Raw genomic sequence first — 23,375 nt, forward strand, 5'->3', positions numbered from 1 at the left:
TGTATGATCTAAAAGTTTAGTGGAATACAGGTGGTACCACTGAGGTCGATAAGCTAAACAAGACAAAACAAGCCAATTTAGGACTCTATATGTGCTATATCGTGTTAATATAAAGTGGAGTCTAGAGAATATAACAGCTGTTTGTTTTGTTTGGATTCTATGAATGGCATGCAGTTTCCCTTGTGCAAAATGGCATGCTTTCCTGAGATATGCATGCAACTAAATTAACTAGTGAGCCAATCAACACTAATAATTGGGTGCTAACAATCAGTTATTGGCGGTAATTGGCAACAATTTAAATTTGTATGCGTATCTTGGTATGCACTGTTCTTCAATTTGTATAGCATACAACTCAAAAGAAAGTGTGGCCATGGGAGGAGCAGAGGCGGGTCAGGGGCATTCACTAAAGATGCATACAGTATTATTGAATACCAGGGATCCATCATGTAACCTAGGATTTACACCTTTTAGTTAGTGTAGCTCCCCACGCCCAATGTTGAGTGCAAACCCTGTGCTGCACGCTATTCTAGAAAGAGCACCGATCCCAGAATGCTCATCTTAGGATTCTGTTCAGCGCTATTTATTTTTTCAGCACCAAATTTGGAGCGCAGTTTATAGAATTTTCCCCTAACTATGTACATGACAAAAATAGTGGCATTTACACAAGGTGTTTGTGCCTAAAACAGGGCAACACTTTATACAATTACCCCGTAGTGTGCATGTATCATACTCTTCTTTGTGTGTGAGAAGTTGCAAATGTGGCAGAGTTCCCGAGATTACAAGCTGCTCCAGTTGGCCAGCTGCATACAGACAGTGAGTGCTCTTAAAAAAAATAATAAAAATCAAGCAGAGCTTTTGTCTTGTAGCAGCATAGTAAGGATTGTAAAGAGAGGTGAAATAAGATGGTACGCAAAACTGATTATTTTTTTTTTTTTTACTATATTGATGACATTTCTTCTTTTTTTTAAATTTAGGGTATTCATGGAAGTGACGCTGCTTTGAAAGATATAAAGGTGTTTAACGAACGGCGATTCATAGCTTCATTTAATGTAGTCAATACAACAAAAAAGGATGCTGGGAATTATCGCTGCATGATTCACACAGAAGGAGGTGTTGGAGTGTCAAACTATGCAGAATTGATTGTCAAAGGTATTTTTAACTGTATTTACATTGATTTCTTAAAGTATCTAGACTCAGTTTATAATTTCTCCAGATGGTCTGCCTCGAGGCACAAGATTACTTGCTCTCTAAGGTTCTGAAGGAAGGGTGATGCAATCTTCTGTCTTGACCTTTGCACCAATGAATTGCTGTAGAAACAGAATATATTTAATGCATGCAATGTGCTTGTACTGTAATAACTGTTGGACAGGAGACTTGAGTCTTCTCTTCTCTAGCTCACCGTCCAAGTCAAGGAGATGGATTATATGTTTTAAACAAGGCAATGAGTGGATGTATTTAAAAAAGCATCCATAAAATCTCCAAAGTTATGCTCCTGAACCAACAACTCTCCTCCCTCTCTTCAGCCCCTAAAACATCAGTGGCAGACACAAATCTCCCTCCATCCCTCCAGCTCCCAAAGTATCAGCGGCAGCCAGAAATCTCTCCCTCCTTCCCTCCAGCCTCCGAAGCAGCAGCAGGTCTTGACAACACCTCCTCCTTCTCTCCGGCCCCCCAAAAAGCAGGCAGCCAGTCTTGGCAACCCTACCCCATTCCGCCTTCCCTCCCCCGAAACAGTAGCGGCAGCCGATGAGCAGAGGAAGCGCTGTAAACAGGCTGCTTCCGGCAAGCCCTGGCAGGGCCTTTCCTCTCCCGCGTCACTTCCTATGCACTCTGACTGCTCAGCTTTGAAATTGTGTGCTTACGTTTCCTATAACAACTTTGTCTAATTAGTCTGGATGATCTGATCTTTTCTTGATATTGAGGTGTTACGCTGCAGCCCAGTTTACAGTTTTCTTTTAAGAAGTGTTCAAAAGATTTAGAGCTTTATTATTAACTTAAGCTTTTACATATTTATGTCAAAGCAGCATAATGATTGCACTGAAACACTGATCCTTGCTTAACAATATGCAATAGACATTATTGTACTTCTTAATAAGAAGGAACATATTTTGGCATACAGTGGAAGTCTCATGACTAGGGACTAGATTCACTAACCTTGCCCGATCGTTACCGGTCCGTGTCCGATCCGAGCAGATCTGATGGATTCTTCAAGCAACAATATTCTAATGGGGGCAATTGGAGGAATGCCCCCATGTGCCGACACGGATCGCTAGTGTGCGATCCAGACGCATGCGCAGACCACCTGCTTTCCCTGTAGATCAGGGGTGTCAAAGTCCCTCCTCAAGGGCTGCAATCCATTCGGGTTTTCAAGATTTCCCCCATGAATATGCATGAGATCTATTAGCAAACAATGAAAGCAGTGCATTCAAATAGATCTAATGCATATTCATTGGGGAAATCCTGAAAACCTGACTGGAGTGTGGCCCTCGAGGAGGGACTTTGATACCCCTGCTGTAGATGATCTGCGCATTGTCGTTTGCTGTGGGTTTTTTTGCTTTTTTTGGGGGGGGGGGGCCGACTCAATCTCCGGCGGCAGCAGCAGCAGTCTTTTAAAAAAAATTTTACCTCTCAACTTCTTTGCGAGACCTGGTTTTAACCTGCTTAAACCCGTAGGTTAAAATCATGGGTTCACTGCGGGGAAGAGCAGGGTGGCGATTTGGGGGAGAGCAGAGTGGTGATTCGGTGCGGCAGGCAGGACAGATTTCAGGCAGAACAGGCAGGACAGATTCAGGGCAGAGCAGGGTGGCGATTCAGGACAACAGAGAGCAGGGTGTGCAGAGAGCAGGGCGGCAATGGAGCTGGGGAGTCGAAAAGGACGTTTGTGACTGGTTCCCAGCAGTCGATTCTTGGGTTGATTGGCCAACCCAGTTGGTTCGCAAAATTTGTTTTGTGAATCACGTCCCTACCTACTTTGCATGTCGTTCCCCCTCATTTGCATGCATGGATCGGCAGAAATGTAAGTGAATCGGGCTGGAGTAAAATCGGGTCACAAAGGGGTCAAACCAATTGGTACACGATCGGTTTGCTTAGTGAATCTAGCCCTAGGTGGCTCCTAAATAGGCTGATTGTGTAAACAGTTTTCATTAGTTACTGATTTGTTGCATCTGTAAAACTGAGTGAAGAAAGTTTTTTCTTACTTTTGGGTTTGTTACTGTTTTATATTGTCATGTTTTGCAACAACAATCGTAAGAACAGATTTTATTTTTCTCACATTATATATTTTGCTAGTACATTCGTTGATTTAAAATGTAATTAAGCTTTATGCATTTACCCAGAATCTCTTGGCTTATTTGCAGTGGGTGCTTTCAATGACTGGATAGCCTTAGGGCATAATTCCATTAGCTCCTTGTAACACAATGAAATAATTATGTTAATCTCTGTGTTACCCACACTATTGCTTTTTTTATGAGACCACCTGCATATGATTTCTTGTGACCTACAGGACCCATTTTAAACAAATTACTTAGTAACATCTGAGAATGATCTGTTGTTAAATAACATTGCTCTTATATGATAAGTATATTACTCTGTTTTTTATGTATTATTACATAATCAAATGTCCTGTTAGGTTTAAACTTACATTTTTTACATTGTTCAAAGGAATTTCTTTGCTGTAGAGAGCTGTTGAGCATTTTGTTTGTTTCTGGAGCTCTAAGAAACAAATGGAATTCATCTATTATTAACATAGCATAGTAAATGACGGCAAAATAAAGACTTGTTCGGTCCATCCAGTCTATCCAACATCATCAAGTGTTGAACCAGCTATCCAGTATTATTACATTTTACTTGCTAAATTCCACTATAAAATGTCTTCCTCTCCTTCCCCACCCCCCGAGATATGTAAGAACTTTACTCAGACGATATGAATATGGTATAAAATACACATACTTGCTCCTGATCCACCCTTACCATTTTCAGGGCTCAGACCATAAAAGAGTCTACCCTGCACAGTCCCTACTTCCCTGCTGCCGAGGTGATGTCAAAGCTAACTCCAGCATCCAGATGCATCCTGATGTGTCTTTGCCGTATACTGTATGGGACACAGAGCATAGAAGTCCGCCTGATATTGGCTACACTGTCCCACTGTCTCCATTGGCAAATGGAATTGTAGCAGGCACACAAGTAGGTGACATCATCTAATGGCAACAGGATGGAATAGCTCACCCAAGCTCAGAGCTATTGTAAAGTTCTATGCAGGTGCAACCATTCTGCTTTGCAACAGTCCCCCTCAGTCTCTTCAGTTTGGTTTATACTCCTTTTTTTTTGAGGGGAGGCGAGTTCTCTCAATTGCTCTTAGATTTTTTTCTCTAATTTATGCAGTGTTTCTCCTTTTTTCTTCTTCTTTGTTGTCTTTTTTTATGATGATTATTTGGGTTAAAAAATTATATATTTTTTGCTTTGTATTCAGATGCTCAGGGACCATGCTACAGGGAAAGCCAAGGATTAAGGACTCGCTATACTGGGTGGCGGAAAGATAGCAAATAATTGCAACCACAGATTTTGTGCCATTTTATTTGGGCTCAATGCATCACCAAGGGGTGGGCTAGTGTGGATTAGGGATGGACAGCCAGAACATTTATTTCATATCATTTCCTATGTGGTTTTCAGGAAAGCATGCTTTATTTGTTTTCGTTTGGCCATTTTGTGTCAAGGGAACAGTCAGTAAGGGCCAGTTTTGTGAAGGTTCAAAGAACACATACTTCACACCATTATATTTCACAATAACATCTACAAGGAAATTTTAAATAAATCTGTTCCCCCACTTGACAGATCAGTGGTCTTAATAACAAAATACTATTTCTTTCTAACCTGTGTAGACTGAGCCATATCAGAGAAGACCCAAATTTTATTATTGCATAATAGTTCTTGATGAGAAGTGACACAATTTTTCAAAATCATATCATGATCCTTAATATCCTGAAAAACTGCAAGAAGTAGCATCCTGAGAAAAATTACATTGACTAGTAACTACACTGGGGCTATTTAGGCTATCAAATAAGTCCAACGATAGTTCTGATGACTGAATATCTTCCTTTGATGGTAGGCTGGAATATAATATAACTTCACTAAATTTGCACTCATTGTAATATTAAAATTTTCTTTAAAATATCTCTCCAATAAGGCCTTTAAGGCCCATCCTATTCTGCTTGGGAAAGCTCAAAATCTGAGACTTTTTTCCCATTAACTGCTTCATATTCTCTTGCTTCTTACAAACAGATATATTGTCCTGAGCAATTACTGTTTCCTGTTTCTCCAACTTGGAAACTCAGCCCAATATTTTCCAAATTTTGCTCTTTATTAGTCATTCTGTTAGATAAAGAAACCACAGCTCCTGGATGCTTTTGTAAATGTAGTTGAAACTGTTCCACTAAAGAAGTCCTTAGATTTTCCATAGCAAGCCAAACAGTCGCTAGGGTAAATACATACAGTTTTGCAGTCTGTGTTGTAATTTAATTTCCGTACAGAGTCTCCCCTCTGTGTATCACTGAAATAAGCTGCACGTCTTCAGGGAGCAGTCAAGGAATCTTCTCTCCAGGATTGCCATTGTGCACTCCAAACCCTCCCCACTAGTCTCAGGGAAGCCTATCCATCCTCTTTTTAGAAGACTGGGGGACATCGAGTCTGCCTACAATCTTCGGGTGATTTCTAATGCCAAGAAATACTTTGGCATTTCTCTCTGCTTCCTCTAACCTGGAGCCGTGGCTACACTCAAGCCATGTGAAATAAATTAATCCATTGGACCCAGGATTGGGGACACTCCAAATTTGGTGTGCCCCTTCCTCTTCCTTACAGCACTTGATAATCTGAATTCAAAAGAAGCAAAACTCCAGCAAACTTAAGATTACAAAGGTAATTCAGTTTTTTTGCATTTAGATGTGACCAGCAGCCATCATGCTCCACAACCTCCTCCTGCTGTTGGTAGTTCTCCCTATTGTACTATCTTTGATAGGTAGGGTTACCAGATGTCCAGATTTCCCCATACATGTCCTAACTTCGAGCTGGGGCTGGAGTGTATCTGTGCTTTTAGAGGACATGTCTGGACGGCTTTTCAAAACCTGGTACTTTGTCCGGGTTTTGAAAAAGCTGGTGAGATTGGGGCCGGAGCTGGAGTGTGTCTGCGCATGAGCAGATGCACTCTAGTCCCAGCCAGAAAAGATGAGGTTTGTGTAGGACTGGGTTTGGGGGGGCGGAGCGTTGCTGGGGCGGGGCCTCACGTTCTCTTTTACCAGATGGAAAATCTGGTAACCCTAGTTGAAAGCCTCTTAGAATTTTGTCAGGGCACTCTTGTATTATTGGGTTAAGAGTGACATATATATCTGTTTGAGGAGGGAAAAGTTTCTGTGCTCCTGGTCAGCTGAGTGGAGACCGGGTGAGACTGTATGTACCGTATTTTCACATAGATAACGCGCACCCGTGTAAAACGTGCACACGGGTATAGCGCGCGAAAAACACAAATTTATGTACAGAAATTTTTATATACCGCGCACACCCGTATACCCCGCATGCTGCCCGACTTTCCCGTCGCCGCCTGACTCTCCTTTCGCCCGCCCCGACTCTCCTCTGGCCACCCCGACTCTCCTTTCGCCCGCCCGACTCTCCTCTCCCCCTTGAAGTCCTGTCCCCACCCTGAAAGCCTGATGCCCCCCCCCCCGACGTCCGATTCACCCCCCCAGGACCGCTCGCACCCCCACTCCGAAGGACCGCTCACCCGCACACGCACCCCCACCCTGAAGGACCGCTCGCACCCCCACAGCCTCCCGACCCCCCCATCATGTAGAAGCTCCTACCGGTGTCCTGCTGCTTCCTCTTAGCGGTCCCGACTCCCCGACACGATCGGGGCAAGAGGGAGCTCAAGCCCTCTTGCCCCAGCCAACCGCAGCACCCCCGACACGATCGGGGGAAGAGGGAGCTCAAGCCCTCTTGTCCCCCCGACTCCCCGACAAAAGGGAGCCCAAGCCCTCTTGTCCCGCCGACTCCCCAACTCCCCGACAATATCAGGCCAGGAGGGAGCCCAAGTCCTCCTGGCTCTGGCAACCCCCCCCCCCACTAGTTGTTCGGGCCAGGAGGGAGCCCAAACCCTCCTGGCCACGGCGACCCCCTACCCCCACCCCGCACTACATTATGGGCAGAAGGGATCCCAGGCCCTCCTGCCCTCAACGCAAACCCCCCTCCCCCCAACGACCGCCCCCCCAAGAACCTCCGACCGCCCCCCCAGCCGACCCGCGACCCCCCTGGCCGACCCCCACGACACCCCCATCCCCCTTCCCCTTACCTTTGTGTAGTTGGCCGGACAGACGGGAGCCAAACTCGCCTGTCCGGCAGGCAGCCAACGACGGAATGAAGCCGGATTGGTCGGGTTGAGCCCATGTGCCTCAGGCCCCACCCCCAGGTGGGACCTAAGGTTCCCGGGCCTATTCTGATTGGCCCAGGCGCCTTAGGCCCCACCAGTAGGTGGAGCTTTGGGATGGATGGGCCAATCCGCCCTCATTCCATCGTTGGCTGCCTGCCGGACAGGCGGGTTTGGCTCCCATCTGTCCGGCCAACTATACAAAGGTACGGGGAAGGGGGGTGGGGGGGTCGGCCAGGGGGGTCGCGGGTCGGCTGGGGGGGCGGTCGGAGGTTCTTTGGGGGGGGGGCGGTCGTTGGGGGGGGGGGGGTTTGCGTCGAGGGCAGGAGGGCCTGGGATCCCTCCTGCCCGTAATGTAGTGCGGGGTGGGGGTAGGGGGGTCGCCATGGCCAGGAAGGTTTGGGCTCCCTCCTGGCCCGATATTGTCGGGGAGTTGGGGAGTCGGTGGGGAAAGAAGGCTTGGTCTCTCTTTTGCCCCGATCGTGTCGGGGAGTCAGGGGGACAAGAGGGCTTGAGCTCCCTCTTGCCCCGATCGTGTCGAGTGTCGGGACCGCCAAGAGGAAGCAGCAGGACACCGGTAGGAGCTTCTACATGATGGGGGGGGTCGGGAGGCTGTGGGGGTGCGAGCGGTCCTTCAGGGTGGGGGTGCGGATGCGGGTGGGAGTGCGTGCGAGCGGTCCTTCGGGGTGGGGGTGCGGGTGCGTGCGAGCGGTCCTTCGGGGTGGGGGTGCGAGCGGTCCTGCGGGGGGGGGGGTGTGAATCAGACGTGGGGGAGGAACTATGTAAAAAAAATTTTGTACAACGCGCTCACGGATATAACGCGCAAGGGTGTGCGTGGTACGTAAAAACCACGTATAGCGCGCGCGTTATATGTGAGAAAATACGGTAATTCTTTGTGGAGACTTTAAATTTTGTTAGCAAAGCATGCAGCAAAATCATTGCATTTCAGTTTTGACTGGGCGGGCTGGTTCTGTTGCGGGGGTTGCAATAGGCTGTTTGCTATGCTGAACAAGTGTTTGGTTGAATTGGCAGTCTGTTTAATGCTTTGGGAGACATATTGTTTTTTGGCTGCTGTTAAGGCTTGGCTGTGATTTGTCATCTTCTGTTGATGTTGCATTCACACATTTGGCCTGAAAACAACACCAAATGTTTTCACCATATCTTTGCAAACAGAAGATACAAATTATGTAGATGAGACTAGTAGTTGCACATAGTAATTTGGGTATTTATGTGCCACTTGAGTTGCCTTTAATTTCTGTAGAACTTTGAGATTTCCATACATGAATGTAAATGTGGCTGACTGTAATTCCAGTTAGGAAGCTGGCTTTCATAAGTGCTCAACTGAATACAGAAGAAGCAAAACTTTTCGTACCACCCTGCAGAATGAAGTACCTTTTTGACTCCCTTGAGGTTATTTCTGTTACCAATGAAATCAGAGCATTATAACGAGAGTAAATTCTATGAAAAATATGAACAGTTACATAGAGAACTACATACAATACCATGTTCAACATTAATACATTTAATAAATGTCACGAGGCATGTTATAAACTTAGCAAAAATTGTGAAACATAAGCAGAATGTAGTCATGGGATTGGTTAGCAGTTGTTAATACTCATATCCAAATGACTCATTTTATTGTAACAAATTATCCCAGTACTACTTTAGTCAATTTGAAAATGTAACTCCATATGAAATATGTATACACTATATGTAGCTACTTGATTAAATTGACCATTTTAAAAGTCAAAAGTTAGGAAGGTGAGCTGTACATGAGTTGGTCCCAGTCAAGGGATGATGAACCTTTATTCCTGGGTGAGAAAGACATTTAGGGTAAAAGACTGGTAAGTGGCATAGTGGTTAAAACTACAGCCTCGGCACCCTGGTGTTGTGGGTTCAAACCCATACTGCTCCTTGTGATCCTGGGTAAATCACTTAATCCCCCCATTGCCCCAGGTACATTAGATAGATTGGGAGCCCTCTGGGGTAGGCAGGGAAAAATGCTTGAGTACCTGAATAAATTCATGGAAACCGTTCTGAATTCCCCTGGAAGAACGGTATAGAAAATTGAATAAATAAAAGACTACTGACTGAGGGCTGGATGCTCTAAAATTGCCGTTAAAATCCTGTGGATTGCTGTGGTGCCGGTAAATGGTCTGATTTGAAAACGGCAATCAATGTTGAAACAATGTTACATGCAAACATATTTCCTAGAGGTCTGCAGTATTCCCATCTAATCAGTCATTGGAGAAAGTGACTGACAAATGTGCAGAGCCAGTAGGGGAAACCCTGAACAGCTGAGCAGCAAGGGAAGCCCTGAAACACCCTCCTACTGCTCAGCTTGTTGGGTTTGATTTATTTATTTTTTTTAATGGGCACAGATGTCCATATATTACACATGCACAACATCTGTGACCATTAAAAAAAAAGTTGTGCCAGGACTCCTCCCCCCCACCTTGAAGACCTAAAGCCCCCGAATTAAAAAAAAAAAAAAAATCAGCAGGAGGCAAACCCACTCCCTTCTTCCTTAACCACCCAGACACCCGCACATTCCTGCCCTCCCAACCTTTAAATTGAAGATAGGCAGGAGGGATGCCCACACCCTCCTGCTGCTGCAACAGCCCCCCTATGACTCCCCGAGCAAACTCCCCACCTTTAAATGGAAGATCAGCAGGAGGGATGCCCACTCCCTCCTGCCTCCAGGGTCCCCAGTGATCCCCCAATACCCCACCCCAAACCCCCAACAGATCCGCCACAACCCTATACGTTTTTGATGAAAATCTGGCAGTAGAGATGCCCACTCCCTTCTGCCACCATGGCCCCCAAAACCCCACATCTTTAAATGGAAGATCATCAGGAGGGATGCCCACTCCTTTCTGCCATTGGGGCCCCATAGGATGCACCAGGAAGAGGCCTAAGGCCCTGTGGATGGGGCCTTCTGCAATAAGGACAGATGTTGCACTATGCATATGTAATACACGCACAACATCTATGCCCATAAAAAAAAAAGCTGTGTTCAGCTCTTTTTTAATACTACTGGAACCTCCAGACCTGTCAGAGATTTTGGAGTGTTAAAAATCAGTTTATATACTTTTTCAAATATCAATAAAAATATTGGACTTAAAAAAAAAAAAAAATCAGTGCTTTATTTTGTGCATCATGTGGGCATTGATCAGCGTGCTCATTTTAATATTGATGAACTCATTTTAATCTATTTATTTATGATTATCGGAGGCTGCTACAAACCACAGAAAAGACAGTGATTTGCCGTTTTGGGCATCAGTAGCCAAAATACTTTGATGCTAAACAGGTTAAAACTGGTCTAGCATTGATCATTAAACACATGGTGAGTTTTGAGCATATAGGTCTGAGTCTGATACCACCATTGGAAAAACATTTGGCAAGGTTCTTATCCATGGGGAAAGGTTCCCCATCCCTTCCCTACACACCCACGCCAGGTCCAGCATCTCCCCTTTCCATTCCTGTCCCAGTGTTTCATCTCCCAAGCTTCCCCCAGTTCCACAGCCAGCATCTTTTCCTCATTCCTTCCTCGTATGGCTGCTGTTTCCCATGCCTCTTCTAGTGCTGCAAGCTTGTTTGTGTGGGGCTTTCCATACCAACATGATGCATTTCCCGTTGAAAAGAAATAGTATTTTGTTGTTGGTATTTGCTATTTCCACATATCCAAGAGAAGTAGCATGGGAATTGCAATGTTCTAAACACCAAAATTCTCATTTTCTGTTCAAGGGCTCCTTTTACGAAGGTGCGCTAGCGTTTTTAGCGCGCACTACAATGCCACGCACTAGACGATAACGCTTCCATAGAGCGGGGTTAGCATGTGCAGCAGTGTAGTGCTAAACATGCTAGCGCACCTTCGTAAAAGGAGCCCCAAGTATCTAGGGCAAAAAGCCAAAAACAAAAAACAGACCATAGCCCTGAATTGTAACAGCTCCGCTCTCCAATTATTATACATATAGCCAAATGGCTGCAAAGAAGTAGACTGTGCTACTCAATAGGAGCAATACATAAGTACAGTTGTATGGTAAGGGGGCATACAAGTTGTGCATGAAACAGCTAAATGTTGCTTTCACAATGCATGATTGACTTTGTACAAATTCAGTTGTCAAGAAATTCACTGTTGTAAGACTGTGATATAGCATGCTGTTTTATGCTGTAGCCAGACAACTTGATTGAACCTCTTTAGTACTAGATACAGTCACAGGGTAATTAAAAGAGAATCCCTGAGGGAAATTATTGCAATAAAATAAATTCTGTTTGAAATACCTGTAGGACTTAAAATTAATTGGTGTAACCACTGACCTTTGTGACCTCACCTCTAAGCATTATAAATGACAGATCAACAGCCCTTGCTATTTGCAAGAAACTTGAAAGTAATTAACTGCTCTTTTAGCGGTGACTACATTAAATGCCTGACGATATGCTATAAAAGTTTCTGCTCAGGTCTTGGTTCAATAAACAAATGAGTTTAATTGTAGTTACTGGTAAATAACTTTGAGTTAAGCATGCACGGCTGCTTCTCAGAAATGTTGTTTCTGTATGGCAGCAACAATAAATGTAATGAAAATGAGGCTGACACTTGGGGCTTGATTCTGGAAATTGCAACTGCCGTGGTAGGCCCCTGCAAAACGGGTGTATACCACTTGTCAATCACAAGTAGACGCCACATCCAGAATCGCATCTATTTTTTGGACAGACACCTTAAATGTAGGCCAACATTTTACAGGCCTACATTTAAGGCATCTGACCCACGCCTACAGAAACGCACAGGCATGTCTATGGATGCCTAAGGCCACTTCCGGCATAACCCATGCCTACGCCAGCCTCAGGTGTCTGTAGGCACACCTAGACACCTACACACCGCACAGATTTTTCTAAAAAATGTGCGTCGCCATCAATCCATTAGATGGTGGTAGGTTGCCTACCATCCCCTACAATCAGGACACCATTTCCAGAATCAGGCCCTTGATGTTCTATACAGTATTTGCATGTGGAGGATGTAGCTTTGTAAAGGCCTATATCTATGAAGGAACCATTGTGTAGCTATATAATTTTTCAGCTAAGCCAGGGGTAGGGAACCTTTTTGGCTGAGAGAGCCATAAACGCCACACATTTTGAAATGTAATTCCATAAGAGCCATACAATATGTTTAAAGCTTAAACATATTGTATGGCTCTCATGGAATTACATTTTAAACCTTAATACAATTAAATGTGTGCATTTCAGGTAAGACCAACACTTTTAAAGTACAATAAGTCTCTGAATTCTTTTTAATACCGTTGTTATGCTGTTTCTAACCAATGATGAATAAAGTACTTCTTACCATTAATGCGACTTCTGGTGCTGCATGGTTTTGCTGATGGCTTTGTAGTCTGGTGGATACGTGGTGAGGTTAAATTTAATGCAGGCGTTGAAACTTCCATCCGTTAAATGTGATCGTAGGTTGGTCTTAATTTTCCTTAGATGTGAGGAAGACTGCTCACATGTATACGTAGAGCCAAACATTGTCAGTACAGCAATACTCATGCTGCAGTGTGTGGTATATGACGGGAAGCATGTCTTTTATTCATTTGATTATCTTGTCTTTATCTGAAAAGTCGTCAAAAAGTTCATTGGCAACATCAAGCATGAATGTTTTGGCATACTCCCCATCTGTGAATGGCTTTCCGTTTCTCACAATTGCTAAAGCACCAGCAAAGCTAGCCGAATTCCAGTTACCTTGTTGGGTCCAAACACGGAGTTGCTGCTGACTAGCTTGCACTCTGCACAGTAGCTCTTGACATGCTTTCTTCCTTCTGTCCCCCGCAGGATATTTCGATGCAAATGTAGTATGGCGTGTGTCGAAGTGCCGCTTTATATTTGGCCGTTTCATCAATGCAATTTTATCATTGCATATTAGACACACTGCAGAACCTGCTCTCTCCACAAAGGCGAATTCCTCTGTCCATTCCTGCTGAAAAGTACGATACTCCTCATCTTTTTTTCTTTTAGCTATATTCTTCAATAAAAGGATTCTTCAACAAAAGGGCAGGGTAGCCAATTACAGGTATTGCTGGTGGGATGGACCCTTACAGGCTGTCAAGGCAGGTTAGGCCCAAGTCAGGGGCTTGATGTTCGGCCACTGGTGGAAAGTGGCATGGTTTGTGGCTGCCTGTGGATGCGGCTTCAGGCCCTTTCGGCCATGGATGCTGCGGGGGCCACAACTGTAGCTAGGCCAAAGCGGGGGCCTCAATTTGTGGTAGTACGTTTTGCTGGCGGGCCACTGACTGTAGCTAGGCAGAAGTGGGGGCCTCAATTTGTGGCTGTATGTTGGCTGCGGAGACTACCAACTTTAGCTAGACCAAAGCCTCAATTTGTGCCTGCGGCCCGTTCTTCCACGGATGATGCAAGGTAGGGTAATGGATCGCCTGCGAATATTGCGATGCTGAAGCCGGATACTGTGATGCCGAAGCCGGATGTTGCGATGCCAAAGCTGGATGCGGACGCGATGGAGGGCATGGCCTGCACTCGGTGGAGATGACGTGATTAGAATGTCCCCTGAGCGCAGGCCACGCCCTCCATCGCGTCCGCATCCAGCTTTGGCATCGCAACATCCGGCTTCGGTATCCCAGTATCCGGCTTCGACATCGCAGCATTCGCAGGCGAACGGCCCGCAGCAACTAATGACACCCTCCATCATTGGCCGCGAGCCAGATGTGGCCATCAAAAGAGCCATATCTGGCTCGCGAGCCATAGGTTCCCGACCCCTGAGCTAAGCTAAGTGTATTTTTTTTTCAATTGAGAGGATGATCAGGGTGTTTTAGAAGGCATTGCAGTGGGATAATTTATTTATTTAATTTGTTTTCTATTCCCTTATCCCCAAAGAGCTCAGAATGGGTTAAGGAATTATAATCATAACATATTTTATTGTTCACTACTAGGATAGTTTTAATTAGGTCTTTAATAGTTTATTAAGATATCTGAAGCGCTAGTTCTGAATTGACCAGCTACCTTCTTAATGTTTTAGGGGCGTCTCATCTTTATGTCTCTGTGTTTGCACTAATGTGATCCAGCAGCCCCCCTCTCCTCCACCATCCATGGGCAATAAGCATTTCAGAATGCAATTTTGTTTTACAGATCTATTAAGCTGTTGTGGCCTCTCTATATCTCATACGATAAGCTTAAATCTGTAAAATATATTTTAGCCATTTACTTTGGAACTTCAGTTGTATCCTAGTGCTTGGTAGATTGACGCTGTTTGTACTAGTTGCTTTATTATGAGATTTAAACTAATGTAAGTAGTTTCATCTCCCCCTCCCAGATATGAATAAACTGACCTACATATTTCTCTATATGTCCTTTATTTCATTATAGGGGAGGGGCAGTTTTCAAAACAATACAGGCAAGTTACGCTGGCTTTTACTAAACCGCGGTAGAGCTTTTTACAGAGGGCTGGTGAGGTAAATGTTCCAATTCTCATACAAATTGAAGGAGCGTTGGAGCATTTATCTTGCCATCCTGCCGTAAAAAGTTCTAATGTGATTTACAGTAGTAAAAGGAGCCCATAACTTGTGTAGTGTGAAGAATTTTTTAGAGAGAAAGGACTTGAATTCTTTAACTTTGAGAACTGACTAGGAAAACTGTGAATAATGAGATTTGTACCTGTATTTTCAATTAATATGTTCCTTCTTTCAAACAACATGCATAGTTTTCAAACTGTGAACCCACAAGCATTCCAGCATTTTCTATCCTAACTTTGCCAATGGAATCATTGCTAATTAGTGTTGATTAAAGTATGTGCATTGTAAAACAATGAACATTAAGCAGGAGGAGGTGGCAATTTTCAAACAGATTACAGTGCAACATAATGTATATAGTTGGAGTAGTGGAGTGGCCTAGTGGTTAGGTCTGCAGCCTCAGCACCCTGAGGTTGCAGGTTCAAGCCCAGCGCTGCTCCTTGTGACCTTGGACAAGTTACTTAACACTCCATTGCCCCAGGTATGTTCAGATTGTGAGCCTACCAGGACAGATAGGGAGAAATACAGCAGAACAAACAGTGGAAATGTCCAAACAAGACTGGTGAGCTTGTGTGTTTCACAAATCTCTTTTATTCACTTCAATAGCTCAATGACTCAATATGTACAGTACATGTTTCGACCACAATGGCCTGCATCAGGAATCTTAAATATTGTGAAGACAATGAAGACATATGTTCATACATACTAGACCACTTGAAATTGCTAACATTGTGCTTCAGAAAGAAGTTGTCCAGGAACCAAATCCTTTCCGTGATCGTGAAAGTAAACAGTAAACAAAAAAAAAAAAGGACTGTTTACTTTCATGATCATGGAAAGGATTTGGTTCTTGGGCCATTTCTCTCTCTATATCCAAATTTTGAACCCACTTCTCAGGATGTCCAAATCAGAATTAGATGCACTATGTCTCTAATTGTGTTATAGAGCTATAGATACTCTGGTAAGTCCTAGAACAGATGGAGGGAGGTTAGCTGTGATTGTGTCCTACCAAGCTTGAAAAGGTGAGCTGGGCTGACATTCTACTGGTGTGAAGTTTCCTCTTTTCCTTCCCTTGATTCATATTTCACAAGTTTTAGGGATTCCCCACACACATACCCCATTAGGAGGCCATTTTATAAGGGAACACCTAGTGTTAAGTGCTAAAATTTATGTAAATGCCTTCTTTTCAAATTCTAACTATTAGAAAAGTATATTTTATGATATGATAGAATGTACTTTTAAAAATTGGATGTGTATGTGGGCAGGGTTTAGGCAAAACATAGTCAGAGCACACACAAAATACTATAATTTACATATATTCTGGCTTGTATCTAGGCATGGGCTGATGTAAGTGATTGTGTCTTATATTAAGGCATCATTTCAGCCACTTGCATTAGTTTAATATAGAGAGAAATAGTTTATTATTTGTATGCTCACAGTTTTGACTGTGAGCACATAACACTAGCTGAGTCAGTTAGTTATGGAATTGGTAGTTAAGGGTTAAAGTTTAGCGGGCTGCTGGAAGCGGGAGGGGGTGAATAGGGAGGTAGTGGGATAGGTATTCACGGTAGAGGGTTTAGCAGAGTTGGTGGGTGTGTAGAGAAGTGGGAGGGAATTGTTATGGAAAGGTGAGTGTGATTGGTGAGAGGTCAGTATGAGGAGTGGGGATTTAGAAGGAAAGTTATGGCGGGTTTGCAATATTTTTGGTTGGTAGGGTGAGGGTTTTGTAGGGGAACAGTTCCCCCCACCCTTTTTTTGTTGTAATTGGGGGTTTGGGGCTGGGGTTTTTTAGTGAATAGCGGGGTGGGTGGTTCGGTTGGTCGCAGTTATGTTGCGGAAAAGTTGATGTTTTGGGGGAAAATGTGGACCAGTGTAGCTATGAAAATAATTGGGATTTGTTTTTGGAGCTGCTCATGTGTGACACCGCAATGGGTGGTGGCAGGACTTTGCGGCACCGTGAGCCCTGCTGGGATGGGGTATTGGGATTGTGGGGACATTTTTGTGTGTGGAGCTAGTTCGTCACCAAATAGCTCCGGGGTTGTGATTGTTATGCTACACTGTTTTTGATGTATTGTTATCACAGATTGATTTATTGTACTTTTGGGAGTTGTTAAAGCTGCAGCCCAAATTTTGCCATTAATTGACTGGTGTTATTGTTGAGGGAAACATTGGCAGAAATGTGTGAATGACAGTGTTAATTATAAAATAGGCTTAAAATATGTGCCCTATAAAATTACCCTCTTATTGTTCACTTGGAGGCCTTTTTACTAAGCTGAGTTAGGCAGTAGCTTGAAATAACATATGGCTGGATGCATTCAGTCATTGCCAAAAATGTGTATGCTGATTGCAATAAAAAAAATTTTAAGGGCACATGTCTGTAGCAGTGAGTTGGGCATTCCTGTGCTAATCAGTTATCACAAGATTAGGTATCAGTAAGCACACAGTAATTTTTTTACATAACTGTGTTAATGACATTGGTTTAGATTCACTAAGCCCACCTTACCTTGCCGGTCCGTGTCAGGGCTCCCTATTCACAATGCGTCCTTATGCTAATTAGGCTGATCGGAGGCACGCCCCCAATCAACCACACGGATCACAGAAGAGTGATCCTGACACATCCTCAAACCATCTTCTTTGCTTGTAGATGGTCTGTGCATGTGTCTAAGACCCCTCTGAGCCACAATTTTTTTTAAAATTTATACTTTTTTGTAGCCCAGCAAGCCTGTGGTTTTAACCCGCTTTAAACCCACAGATAAAAACCATGGGCTCGCAGTGCGGGGAAGGGCAGGAGAGATCTGGGAACAAGCAGGGTGGCAATTCGGGGTAGAGCAGGCAGGAGAGATCTGGGGAAGAGCATCGAGGCGGCAGGCAGGAGAGATTCGTGGCAGCAGAGAGCAGGGCGTGCAGAGAGCAGGGCTTCAATGGAGCTGGAGAGTCCGAAAGACATTTGTGACTGGTCCCCAGCAGTTGTTTCTTAGGTTGATCAGCCAGCCCAGTCGGTTTCAAAAATTTCTTTGGTGAATCACGTCCCTGTCTACATTGCATGCATTTCCCCTCATTTGCATGCACGGATTGGAAGCGGATTGCAGGAGTGGTTAGTGAATTGGGCCAGAGGGAAATCTGGTCGCAAAGGGGTCGCAACCTGATCGGTACACAATCGGTTTGCTTAGTGAATCTAGCCCATTATTGGCCATTAATTCAAAACCTGGAAAATCAGCCATTGTACTGCTGTGATAAAAATGACCCTAGCATGTGGGAATAAAAAAACCTGTGCAAAGGCTAGATTTTGCCACAGCTTAGTAAAAAAAAAAAAAAAACCTGATATAAGGCAAGGACGCATTTTGTCGCACTATTTGTTTAATCTTTATAGCAAAGCTATTTTTAAGAAAAGCAAATTTGAAAGAAGAAAGTGTTGGTTTTAAAGTTGGTGGTTGAAATATAAAGAACCTACATGACACAACGCTCATTGCCAGTAGTAAAGAAGGCATATTGTACATACTGATAAAAGTTAAAGCCGAAAGTCATAACATGGGATTAGAGCTGAATGTAAATAAAATGAAGATTTTGAGTTTGAAGGCAAAAGTTTAAATATTTTTGACTCTGCTAAACAAGGAAGTGACTAGCAGGGAAGGAATACTCTGCAGAATAGCAATTGATTGCTCTGTAATGAAGGCTCTTGATAAGGTAAAGGCAAGGAAAGAACAGTTAAAACAAAGATCATACTGGTCCATACACTCATTTTCTCAGTGGCCAATTACAGAAGTGAAAGCTGGACTTTACGGAAACAAGATAGAAAGAGGATTGACTCATTTGAACTCTGGGGCTAAAGAAGGACTGCCAGGAGAACTAACAAATCGATTTTGGAAGAAATCAGATCAGCTATGTCACTTGAAGTCCACTGTTAGAAGAGAGAGATCACTGGAGAAGGACATCATGTTTGCAAAGATTGAAGGAACTAGATGAAGAGGGTGATTGGACACGTTGACAACTACTATGGGGATTCTTTTTGGAAAATACACACTCCTATCTTAGAAATTAACTCTGATAAGCTTTGTTTTTTTAGTTTTGTTGATTGCATTAATATGCAGGCGAATGAGTTTGCATTGCTGGGCTGTTCTCACTCAGAAAATGTTGATAAACTAAACAGTCATCAAAGTTTTCTCCTTTTACTGGGAATGTTTGGTAACATTACATGTCTTTGAAGTCCAAGGGTCTCTCTAATATTCTACGTTTATCCTTGTTTGTTTCATGGAAAATAAAAACCTTCAATTTGATTTATTCACCCAATTTTCTTATGCTTAAGCTTTGCAGTTAAGAGAATGAATGTCACTGCCATCATGCAGCTTTTTAGTTGAGCCCTTTACAAGGAGAAATTTATCTGTACTATTCTTTATGAGCCATGTTAACAGTATATCGAATTAGACATTTAACAAGATAAAACATGAAGCCTTGAGGAGGCTGACCCTTTGGCTTTGTGATTCTGTTCCATCTTACTGCATGAGAAGGCTGGGCTATTCACAAAATTAATAAAGAGAGAGAGAAAATAGAGCAAATTAAAGGGGTGTATGCCTTAAATTAAAAAAAGAAAAGAAAAAACATGCTGTCTACTTTTTAGCTTCAAATCTGCATCAAGACATATAACCCACAATCTGCTCCTTGGCTTTTTCCACCCATGTTCTGCAACCTAACTATGCTATTGTGTTTTTGTCTGCTATCCTTTTTAGACTACTTTGATGTATTGTATGTTCAAGGGGTATATCAAAAGAAATATTAAATTGGACATTGTCTTTCGTATTGCACAAACCAATATAAATCAACCCCCTCTTTTATGAAACTGCAATAGCAGTTTCTAGTGCGGGGAGCTATGCTGAATGGCCCGCACTGCTCTTGATGCTCCTCCCTCCCTATTTTTAATTGGGCAGAGCAAACAGGCAGGCCCCAGCTTCTCCATCCTCCCTACCCCTCAGGCAGGCAGCAGGCAGGCCATGGCCTCTTCCTTCTCACCCCCCAGGCAGGCGACAGGCAAGCCCTGGCCCTCTTTCTCCTCCCCGCTGCCGCCCACGCGTACCTTTTTTTTTTTTTAACTTCTCTTCGTGGCCAAGGCTGGCTGGCTGCCTGGTTCTCGCCGCTTCCTCCCAGAACTGTCAGCTGATGCGGATGCCTCCTCTTCCATTGTCTCGCAGCATAGCAGCGTACCAGGTTGCCTGCCTAGTCCCGCGCCGCTTCCTGTGAGAACTCAGTTCTCGTGGGAAGTGGCACGGGACCAGGCTGGCAACCTGGTGCGCCACTATGCCGTGATAGAATGGGAGGCAGCCACGTCAGCTGTCAGTTCTGGGAGGAAGCAGCGGGAACCAGGCAGCCAGCCAGCCTTGGCCACAAACAGCAAAAAAAAGGTACGCGCGGGGGGTGGCGGGGAGGAGGAAGAGGGCCAGGGCCTGCCTGTCACCTGCCAGCCAGCTGAGGGCGGGTGGCCGCATTAAAAACAGGTATCCGGGGGGGGGCACACTTTGGGTATTCGCTCCATAAGACGCACCCTAATTTCCAACCACTTTTGGGAGGAAAAAAGTGCATCTAATGGAGTTAAAAATACAGTAAATAAGTGTGCTGAAAAGCCTATTCTGCAATCTTAGGCAATTTGTTTAACTCTCCATTTCCTCAGGTATAAACAGATTATAAGTCTTCTGGGGCAGAAAAATAAAATGTACTTGAATGTAACTCAGTTTCAGATATCCCCCTTGCCTTTTGTACCAGTTTGTATTAGAACATATATAATTTGTTTACAATGTCTTGTTTTGTCCTCCCTTTTTTTTTTTTAATTGTTATACGCATTGATATTGCGTAGATAACAAATCTCAGTAAACTTGAAAGTGTGAAGAACTAAATTAACAATCCCTTATCTCTACTGAGGGAATACTTCCACAAAGATGGTGAAATAGCACCTGTGCTTTTACCCACAATGAGATGAGATAGGCAATTTTGCAAAAGCCCAAATAAGTGGTTTTTGTAAAATTATTTATTTAGGATTGCCCTCCCCATGTCTATATACATTTATCAGAAAAATCTTTGGTTCAGTCATATGTCTCCTCATCTTTTTTTTTTTTTTTAATCCAATTTCTACTTGTCCTGATATTGGTTTCTTAATACACCTTTACTAATAAAATCAAATTCTCTTGGTTTCAGAGCCTCCTGTTCCAATTGCCCCACCCCAGCTTTCATCAGTTGGAGCAACTTATTTGTGGATACAGCTGAATGCAAACTCCATTAATGGGGACGGACCCATCACTCAGAGAGAAGTAGAGTACCGCACTGCAAGTGGGAGTTGGTATGATATACAACCTGTAGATTCTACAAGCTACAAAATTGGTCATCTCGATCCAGACACAGAGTATGAGATTAGTGTTCTGCTTACAAGACCTGGGGAAGGAGGTACTGGCTTACCTGGCCCAGCTCTTAAAACAAGAACCAAATGCGCGGGTGAGTACAGAAAGCAAAAATATTTTTAATGGCCTTATAGCAGAGGCATTTGCAAATAAACCCTTCTATAATTTCTCAGAGTACTTTGTAACATAAAAACTACCTAAAAAGGATTAAAATAAATTACACTTAAATACACAACAGTCTCTACTGCTCAGGAATACTGTCCTTGCGACTAACTTACAGTGCTATACCATATTTAATCATATATGATTAATAAATAGTGTGACATGATTAATACAAAACAGAGTACAATTTTAAACAGCAAATGCAGCCTGTTACAAAACATATGGTAATTTAAAACTGTTTTGAATTTCTATACCAGCTTTTTTCATGTCTGTGGGAGTGGAAAAAGGAAATTAGAGTACTTAAGACATTTTCCTCCCAATTACAGTGATTAGATGAGCCTATAAACAGTAAATTTTGTCTAGTGTACCTGCAGCATTTGCTAGATATATCGCTTTCACATCACTGGATAGCATTAGTGGATATCATTCTGCCAAAGTAGTGTCGATATTCACCGCTGTAATGAAAAGTAGCATTTTATTAATATGGTTTGTTTACATAATTGTTAACACAAGCAAAACTAGAAAGCTTAAACTATGAAAAAATTTTGTGCCACTGCATTTGGGCCCATAGGTTTCACAGTGTAATATTATCTCTGATACTGACGTGATATTGACCTTCTGAGGTATGATCCATGAAATCCTGATTAGCAATGCTTTCATCTTCGGATTTCAAGCTTCGTTCAGCTACTCTCTTTAGCTCTATCCTCATTGTTTTTCCCTTTATTGTTTTCTATCCTGTAACATTTGCATTTCCTCCTCCCCCCCGCCCAATGGTTGTGTTAGTTCATCTGTTTGTGTGGTTTGTTAATGTGGTCATAATATGTTGGAATAGCCTATTCCTTTGTAATTTTATTTCTGTACATCGCTTAGAAGTCTCAGTGATTTTTATCAAATTTTAAATAAAACTTGAAACTTGAATGCAGATAAGCTTCAGTGCTGATAGTTATACAGTACAGGAAGTAGGCTTCATTAGGCTTGCATAACTAGAGTGTTTGGATGCTTTTTACCTATAGTCTTGAGCCAATTTTCTGGGACAAGCTGTTGTGGAAGCCCTTACATGCATTCAGCCTTGTACACTCTCAATCAGCATTCAGGCCCTGAGCATTAATTTTTTTAAGTGTGCCAACATGCAGAGCACTGACCTTAATTCTGGATTGTCAACTGCATTGTCAGCTCAGATTCTGTTATAGAATACTAGTGTAAGTCATCATTTATGTGCCGGCATAAATGTGCATGCCTAAATGTAGCACTTGAGCGTGCAAATGACCGTATTCTATAACCTACATGACACGCCCATACTCTGCCCATATGCCTTCCCCTGTGCATATCTTCTTATGTTTCATGCTATGCGATTTGCACACTCACATTATAGAATGCTGCTGAGCATGCACCTTGCACTTTCGCACAGGGATGTTTTATCATGAGTACTAGAATTCTAAAATCTTACCCTCCCCCACACACACCTTTTACTAAACCGCAATAGCAGTTATTAGCACAGGGAGCTGCGCTGAATGCTTCGCGCTGCTCCCAGTACTCAGAGTTCCTATGAGCGTCGGGATCAGCGCGGCTCCTTGCGCTAATAACCGCTATTGCGGTTTAGTAAAAGTGGGGGTTAGTGCTCAAAGGGCACTTATATTTAGGCACTAAGATTATAAAATTAGGGGGCTAACGTGAACCACTCATGATCACTGCTGTACCATCCCTCCCAGGTCAGTACTCAAAAAGTATATAAATGGATAAACATATACATATAGTGCTGCAGAAAACTCTTATAGACTATCTAGAACTATCTGGATTGTTTTGGGGTAGAGCAATTGCATTCTCTCTGACTCTACAGATAACCAGTAACTGGTGATATTTTGCTGCTGTTCATATAGCTCTATGTGGTTTAATTTAAGACTTCAAAAAGTCTTT

The 23,375-nt window shown here is 43.3% G+C and overlaps 1 protein-coding gene across 17 annotated transcripts in view; it reads left to right on the forward strand.

The window, feature by feature from the left end:
• Window positions 1-23,375, forward strand: part of PTPRM (protein tyrosine phosphatase receptor type M) — a 1,237,515-nt gene that overhangs the window by 517,450 nt on the left and 696,690 nt on the right. For all 17 annotated transcript variants that reach the window (XM_033934018.1, XM_033934031.1, XM_033934023.1 and 14 more), the window contains 2 exons: window positions 975-1,149; window positions 21,100-21,393. In XM_033934018.1, the coding sequence (XP_033789909.1) occupies window positions 975-1,149; window positions 21,100-21,393 (469 nt within the window). The remainder of the gene's footprint in view (window positions 1-974; window positions 1,150-21,099; window positions 21,394-23,375) is intronic.

Source organism: Geotrypetes seraphini, chromosome 2 (assembly GCF_902459505.1).
Source record: "Geotrypetes seraphini chromosome 2, aGeoSer1.1, whole genome shotgun sequence".
In the NCBI taxonomy this organism is placed as follows: Eukaryota; Metazoa; Chordata; class Amphibia; order Gymnophiona; family Dermophiidae; genus Geotrypetes; species Geotrypetes seraphini.